Consider the following 8,277-nt stretch of genomic DNA (forward strand, 5'->3'; position numbering starts at 1 on the left):
TAGCGAAATCATCCGTTTATTACAACCAGAGAACAGTGATTGCAATCCCCTTTACAAGGAAAAACAGAATGATGGTACCAATTGGTATACAGAAAGAATGATCTTTACAGGATGACAATGGGATGCATTTCGTAGTTATATTGTAAGAAGAGGGTAATTCTATTTACAGTTCCACGTAATATGCTCAACACTCAACAGACCAGGTATAGCAGAGCACCGGCGACAATGAGGCGGGGCGGAAGTCTTTTCCCTTTTCCAGATCGAAGAACTTTGGGAAAAAGTGAAAAAAAATTGTGTTCAGTTCATTGCAGGAATGCACAATTCCACATCCTTCAAAATTGGATCAGCTCTCTTCAGGTTTCTGGGATTGGCGGCAGTAGTTCCTGATGAACAAAAAGTAGAATGAGCATTTATCGCAGTGGGAAGATATAGCGATGATGACGAGAGAAGTTACAGAATTACCTCAGAGAACCGCAGATGGCCGTGGTGCACATTGGAAGATTTGACAATTGTTTCCCACTTGGGATCAACAGGAGCTGACTCTGAAGCATGGTTCCCATTAACAACATTTACGCCAGGAGAGGATCGTGAAGATGGCTTCTTGGAGGAAGCAGAGGACAAGGTTCGCGATAACCATGAGTCTGATGGAGATTTTGGTAAAGGAGGGGGAAGTGGCAAGGGTGAATAGGCACTGGAATGATTCTGCTGATCACCTAATCTCATAAGTGCCTCGCTTTCTAAATCAATTTTACCATCTCTGCTGACTTTTGAGCTTGTCTTTATTCTGCTCGCTTGAGTAAGAGTTTGATTGTGTCTAATCGAGTCGACATCTACATCCTCATTCGATCTGTCAGAAGCAGAGAGTAAGGGGGAGTCCGTGAAATGCAAACCTTCAAGTTCAGATATTGTCTTTTTCTCTGGGTGCTCAATGTTCTCAATATCCAGAGAAGGAGAGTCCACTAGAATAGCTTCCTCAACTTTCTTGCCGGTAGCCTGGATCTCGAAAACATAATCCTCAGAATGGGATGGCTCCTTCCCATCTGAGGGACTTGTATGACCTTGAGATTTTACAACCTGCACAGTATCGACGTATACAGTTTTTTCAATTACAGGGCTTGTATTGCCTGCCTCAAATTCTGCACGCTCACTATCTAATAATTCTCGAAGATTGATGAATCGCTTTCCTTGGGAATTGGAGCCATCAACCTTGAAATTCTTAACATTCTCATGAAGACTGACTGATCTTTCCTCCCCTTGAGTGACTGATTTAGAAAATCCGTTCTGGTGCTTAATTTTGCCATTGCCTTGCAAGCGTCTGTATAGTGATGACCCCTCTAATTTCTTGTCATCGTTTTTGCGTGTAGTTTGGCTCTGTGTGCTTTTGAGATCACACTTATTTTCATGCAGCTCCGCTTTTAGCCGGCCACCAACTGATCTTTGCTCATCAAAAGCATTTTTATTGTGCTATAAAAAAGCAAGAAGAAATACTTTAGCAATTATCTTTAACAGCTGATTAAGAAAGACAGAGAACATAACTGACAACTAACTTTAAGAAAACCAAAACACATAAAAACTATGTACCTTACTCCTGCTTTCACCTTGATATCTCGCATATGTAGAATTAAGTTGAGTTTTGTGCACAGTAAGCCCCACAGTTTGCATCCTCATACCAGGTACTGGATTTAACAGGCAAAACCGAGGGAATAATCCACAAATTTTAGTTGTTGAGGTTTCACTTTCGTAGTAATCATCAACTTCGCTTTCTTCTCTGACTCCGACATGGGTCATCGGTAGAACATTTGGTTTAAGTACCTCAAGCTGACGGTTCTCACCCCCAACCACTGCCTTCTTTACTGGATGCCTCGGCAGATCCTGTGCCACAGATTGCTTCCGGATGAAATGCAGAGGCGCTTCTGAAGCCATTGCCTTTGCTGCGGGCAAAAAACGACCCATCATGAAGTCCCTGGCTGGTGGATCTCTAGAGAACCTTCCAGATAGTCTCATATCTAAACCATCCACTCCACTCAAACCACTGACACTGCAGTTCAAGAAGAATGACTCAGATCGCGAAAATGTATCCAGTGCATCTAAGTAAGCTTCATCACCATAATCTGAACCAGCGAACCCTTTTTCCTCTGTGGTCTCCTTTTTCTTAGCACCTTCATCGTTTGAATGTGCATTTTCAGAATTTAAAACAATATTTCTCGTTTGAGTACGTACACTCCTAACACCATTGGAGGTTTTTTCAGAATCCTGCTGTTTAACTCTTGCAATCCTCCCAGGTGGAGGTTTCGGGGCAGCAGGAGGGCATTCAGGAGTCTGACTCCGCGATAGGGATTCATTCTTTGGTCTTCCTGGACACTGTTCCCATACAAATGGAACAGTTCCTGGATTCCTTACCGGACCTGATTTTAGCTCTGATTTGTAACGAGGAAGAGGAGGTATTGTGGGCAGTGACTTATCAGTCCTCCTTTTGTCCTGGCCCTCTGCAGAGTTTACTGTGGGTGAGAAGCGCCTCACCGTAAGGAATGGCTGATTGAAATTTAGTCGTGTGTCTTCCATTATATTATCTAATGACGTATATATGTTCCTGCAGAGTATTACCACAGAAAAAGATCCAGTAAGATGAATATTCTCATGAAATCATAGGCATAAGTGGTCTCACAGAGTAAATTCGACTCAACATAAACTGTAGTTTTTATGTGAAATAAACGCAAATTTGTGCATCTGTGCAAATGCACGCCAATTATGGTTTTTCGCGTTGGCATGTTTCTGACATTGATTGGTTGGCTCTTCCAAATGAGTTATATATTTTATGCTTTCTAGCTTCTCGCAGATCTTAGATTATATCAGTTACCAAGCATCAATATCTCATGAAAATTATACATAGTTCTGGCAAAAATAAAAGACAACTTCATTCTTTGTCCTGGAGCATCTAAGACCAATATCTATATCATCGTTTCTTCATTTTTACTTTTACCAGAGGAAATTGCCATCTTAAGGTTCCCACCAAAATAAACAAGTTTACTCTCCCAAACTCCAGTGAATTTCGAGTTCACCATTTTGTTTCCCAACTACTTTATAACAAGAACTTGCATTAGAAGTTTTAAGACCTGTAACAATAAATTATAGATGAAAAGAAGTTTCAAGACCCAAAAGAAACTGGGGCATCTCTCCACTTTCCTAAGAAACCAAGGTCCCTAAACCCAGGGCCAGAACTTTCACAATTACGAATTCCCTCTAAACCTCGTTTAACTGCAACCAAAGCTCAACAAAAAGACAGATAAGAGAATACAGGAATTTTTGCCTATTTGGGTTGATTGGTATCGACAATGCAGATGTTAATGGAACAGTTGACCAGGTCTAGCAGGGCGGTTTGGATTCGGATTGCTTCTGTTTAGGAGTCCAAATTTCTTCTCTCATTTTTTAAAATACTGTATTCCAAAATGTAAGGCCATGGGGGAATGCAATGCAAGGACCCTATTGAATTTTATCGTCTGTTTGCCAATTGAAGACTAATTTTACGCTTCAAATGACAGAAACAACAGCATCTGCGCCGCTCGATTACCGAAATAGCCAGCAAGAACCTATTATATCGAAATAAAAATAGCTTCCCTGAAGCTACGGAAACCACAAAAAAAGAAAGAAAGAAACAAGGAAAAAAGGAAAACCATAGCAGAACACAGAGAGAAACAACAAAGCTCTAAACCCGTTTGATTTGAAAACGACAAAAGAACACGCGTTAGGCCCCCTAAACTACGCATCGCAATTTCGGCCCACGAGGAGGAATGAGGAGAAATTTGAGATGCAACATCAAAGGCCGTCGAGTCGACTATACACACAATACCCAGAAACTTTGGTTGCTCAGCTTGCAAGATCATCATCATCAACATGCAATATTCCAAATAAAAATCTCAAGAAAAGGAACACAAACACAACCCCTTCACAGAAAGAAGGCGGAGGGAAAGTACAAAATCCGGAGAAGGGTCTCCGCATTCGCTCGCTCACGCTCATCGCCGACAAGAAAACCACGCAAAACGCAGAGCCTGCGACTGCCAAGGCACGAGCACTCGCGTACGCACATGCATCCACGAATGTACGACTAAACAAGCGAGGGCAGAGAGAGAGAGAGAGAGAGAGAGAGAGAGAGAGAGAGAGAGGGTAAGAGGGTATTACCTCAAGAGAGAAGCAGGGAAGCAGCGACTCTGTTTCTTGAAGAAGCGAGCCAATTGATGATGACGAGCTGTAAAAGCAGAGAGAGAGAGAGAGATAGAGAGAGAATCGATACCTAATCATGCACTTGAATGAATATGAAATGAATGAGAGAGAGAGAGAGAAAACAGAGGAATAAACCAGAGTCTGGCTTTGTACGCTTGTGTTTACTTCGTTGCTGGGGTTGATGAACTCATCGTACCCGCCCGCCAACGCAAAATTAATAAAAAGCATCTTTTCCCCCCCTTATCATCCCAAAAAGCTTCATCTTTTCTCTCTCTCTCTCTCTATAGATCTGTAGTATCTTTTTATCCGGAATTGACCTCTATTTGCGTGCCTTACAATACCTGAGAAAATGAAGCCAGTTGCCCACGTCAGATCGCCGGAGCGTCGCGTAGAGCAGCCGGCGATGGCCGGATCGCCACGCCACGTCAGCAATTTCAAGTGAGCCTTAGACAGGAGGACCACGTTTGAAAATCTCCTCGAGTATTTGGGATTACATTGAAATAGCCGAAAGGTTTAGTTATGAATCGGAATCCGAATAATAAATTCAGGACTGAAACAATGATTTTCCCAAGCTAAGAATACGGAGTTGTCAATTTCGAACTATAAATTTGACTAAAACGTTACTAATTCTGCCTCCCCGAAAGAAATGTTTAGCCACTTAACAAGTAGATTTTGCATTTATTTAGTGTTAGCCAAAAAAAAAATCCACAAACAAAAACTATCGACACGTGTCTTGACACGTTGCATTTGAAATGATAGCTTATATCGCTTATAAAAAACGAATGAATGAAAAATATTTTCATCGCCGAGATATAAATTGTTGTCAATAATAAAAATATTTTTCATTGATTAATTATTTCAAGCGATATAAATAATTAATTTTAGGAAAATATTGTCAAAATTATTCATTTTCCGCTAAACACACGAAGCCGAAGGGCAGGTGGTCATATTTATTTTTACGTTATTTTCTTGCCTAGCAAGATAGATATAAAAGTTACATGATAATTCATAGAATATAGTATTTACTCACGAAAATTAAGTTATACTAAACACAAGAGGCGGCAGCCCCCTTCAACCCCTCAGTACATCATTGATTAAATTTATCGAATTATGACATATTTAAACGGTGGCGGCACCAAATTATTGATGCTTAAATAAGCACCATACAAAATATATAAATCGATGCAAAAAAGGGCTTGGTGATGGGGGGTGTGGGGGCCTTGAAATATCGGTATGTAAAGATGAAACAGTACGAGGCGAGTGGGGAGCTTTTCTTTAATCGAGGGACACTTGAAGCTGTTTTTGGGGGAGCATGTGAGCGACAATTGTAAAGAGACGGCCGCTGCCGTCGCCATCACATACGTGACATCTCTCGTGTGTAAAAGTTGGACTCATCGTCGCCCATGCACCCTTTTGCTTTTTTCCTCCAATTATTGAACGTGGAAGCATACGTATACATGTGTGTCCATGAGTATATATAGTCAACTACATCCAAGAGAGTTCGTGTAGAAAACTAGTGCTGATCGAGTCAAAGTGACCAGCCAGTCGACTAAGAGTCGTGTTGGCCAGCCCATAGGAAGTGCGGCATGACAAAACTTAAGATGGTTTTGCCTTTATCTTTAGGAAAAAAGAAGAAGAAGAAGAATTTTCTGTCTATTTATAATGTCAAACCCTTTTTTTCAATTATAAAGTGTGCGAATCAACTTTGAAGTTAGGTGCTTATACAGTACGGCGCACGGAATTTTGAACGGTGGCAATTTGCCCATTTTGTGCACTCACTGAGGAAACGTTGGAGCTTGCACCCGACGCGTGCTCCTGGTGATCAATTCTTTCGTTCGGTAATCTGAAATTTGTAAGACTATATTGCAAAAATTCAATTTCAAGTCTTGATGTGATAGACTATAATCGAATATTTAAAAAAAAAAATGAACCATGAATAAGGCATTGCTACTTCGCTACGCAATCAACTTAGTATTTCTAGTACCGTTACTCTTCTTTTCAAATATGACAAAGTTTTGCACATGGTTTATGGTTCCAAGTGAACGAGGTCCATATGCAATTTCTTCTCGTATTGGGATTCTCTAAAGTCCGTTTTCTCTATAATTAATTACGTAAAGTTGCCTCCTTAAAATTTGAAGATATTAGTAACAAGCAAAACTTAGGCCTTTTCGGAGCTGGTCACTGCTTTATTGCCTCAACCGTGTGTTAGGAACGGGATTTTCAAGGGGGGAAAAACAAGAGCAGACAATTTGTAACATTTCCACAGTGTCCAATACAGGCAATATTCGAAACCCCCAAAAAACAATACAGGCAATAAATAAATAAATAAATGAATAACGTGACTAGCGTACAAGATGTACAACACAAGATGATGTGACGTGCTTTGACGGTATTCGATACTTTATAATATTGTACCGCAAAAAACGTGAGATTTCTTAGTTGATTCGTTATTTGGGATCAAGTCACAAGGCAACGATTCTTTGTGAATTCCTTAACCCTGACGTGGGTGATTTGCCTTCAACTAGATTGACGACGGGGATTTAACCTAAATGTGTGAAAGTCGACGCACCGTATCACGTGATGATTATGCTAAAAAAATAAGATATTCGATTTCAATTCATTCTTAAATCGATCAATTATATTCTAGATACTGGAAATTACAAGTGGCCAAAACTAACAATATGTTTGATAGAGCCGATTGAGAGGGAAGAGAAAACGATTTTAAACAATTTTTCTTTTTTCCCATTTATGTCCTTCTTTTTTAAAAAATAAACAGATAAATGAAAAGGACATTATGTATAATTTATATTCAATTATCTCGGTAGCATCCAAACAACGTCACAATTTAATCCCTTAAATTCCTTCTTTTGCTGACCCACATTATTAATTTTTTATGATTAAGCTCGCTAGTGATGTTTCCAATGATTAAGCTCCAAACATGGAAAGTATTGTATAAATCTGGGAATATTGAGTACATTTGTCACTTGAAATCCATTGTGAAACCATTTTCCACTTATGGTGCCATGAATGATATGATATGCGGATCTCGTAATCGATTACTTCCTATAGAATCGTGCATGTACACAAATTGTCATATCTACGCACCTCGGGTTCTGAATAATGGCAGGCGAAGCTCTTGACATTACTTTGAGCGATGGATGATTTGAACGTGAGATCCCACTCGTTCGAAATAAGTGCTTGTTCAATTACTGCACCACTAGGGGGTTCATTTGGATCACACCTTTGTTGAGGAGTACACCGCACACACATTGGTTCAAAACTAATAGTTCATTGATATGAATTTTCTCAATCTCGTTGTCTTGAATTAAAGGTCCAACACACAAAACTCTCACTTAGTAATTAATTTACCCCGAAAAGGAACCTCGCTTCTACATCAAACATACCTTTTATAGGTAACAATAAAATTGAAGACCCATTTTGGTCAATGTGGATGGCCGCAGATCCTCTACCTCGTGGGTGCTCTTCTGGATACATCAATACATCTTAACTGTTGACTCGTAAAAATGAAATTTTAATCATCGATAGATCACCTCGCGGGACAAATGATCTTCCCCTTACGAAGATCCGACCAACTCTGTAGGTTCCCCAAATGTCCTAGCCCTCAAAATAACTTATCCGAGTGGGCATATATTTTACTTATCCTTCTCAAAATACCTAAGATCCGACCAACCCTATAGGTCCCCCAAACATCCTATCCCTCGGATTAACTTATCCAAGAGGGCATATATTTTACTCATCCTTCTCAAAATAACTAAGATCTGAAGCGCGCGAGGAGGACTCAATAATTTTATCACCTTCCACACTCTAAATTAACACACAAGTTGAGGTTGCCCACCTACCTAACTCCTATTAAACAAATGGAACGAGACAAGACACCAAATGAATTTACTAAACTGGGGGCTCTGTCTGCTCTCGTGGGATCACATTGACTCCCACGTAATCACGTGAATAGATCAGTTCAGGGGGGGAGGGGCACTTGCAGCCTCATCTGTACCGCTGCCACCGCCAAGTCCAAAGGTCAAAACAAATCTCAAAATT

At 40.2% G+C, this 8,277-nt stretch overlaps 1 protein-coding gene across 3 annotated transcripts; it reads right to left on the reverse strand.

Moving 5' to 3' along the window:
• On the reverse strand, positions 1–4,495 carry LOC115662860 (uncharacterized). Of its 3 annotated transcripts, none has more exons than XM_030584948.2 (5): positions 4,354–4,495; positions 4,177–4,243; positions 1,582–2,590; positions 463–1,464; positions 1–383 (listed from the first exon to the last, which is right to left on the reverse strand). In XM_030584948.2, the coding sequence occupies exons 3-5, from the start codon at positions 2,560–2,562 to the stop codon at positions 354–356; spliced, it is 2,013 nt and encodes a 670-aa protein (XP_030440808.1). In that variant the 5' UTR covers positions 2,563–2,590; positions 4,177–4,243; positions 4,354–4,495; the 3' UTR covers positions 1–353. The 3 variants fall into 3 exon arrangements, with proteins under 3 accessions (XP_030440808.1, XP_056171404.1, XP_056171405.1); XM_056315429.1 differs by having other exon boundaries at positions 4,372–4,407; XM_056315430.1 differs by lacking the exon at positions 4,354–4,495 and having other exon boundaries at positions 1,582–2,038; positions 4,177–4,331.
• Between the last annotated feature and the right edge of the window lie 3,782 nt (positions 4,496–8,277).

Source organism: Syzygium oleosum, unplaced genomic scaffold (assembly GCF_021117445.2).
Source record: "Syzygium oleosum isolate NSW1041296 unplaced genomic scaffold, Sole_v2.1 Sole_v2.10, whole genome shotgun sequence".
NCBI classification, from domain to species: Eukaryota; Viridiplantae; Streptophyta; class Magnoliopsida; order Myrtales; family Myrtaceae; genus Syzygium; species Syzygium oleosum.

Bases quoted from the DNA above. Each gene is read 5' to 3' on its own strand.
- LOC115662860 (XM_030584948.2), bottom strand. From the start codon at position 2,562: ATGGAAGACACACGACTAAATTTCAATCAGCCATTCCTTACGGTGAGG. The intron at 1,465-1,581 runs GTACATAGTTTT...GCTTTTTTATAG, and splicing joins AAGGTGAAAGCAGGAGTAAG to CACAATAAAAATGCTTTTGA. The intron at 384-462 runs GTAATTCTGTAA...TTTGTTCATCAG, and splicing joins GCCATCTGCGGTTCTCTGAG to GAACTACTGCCGCCAATCCC.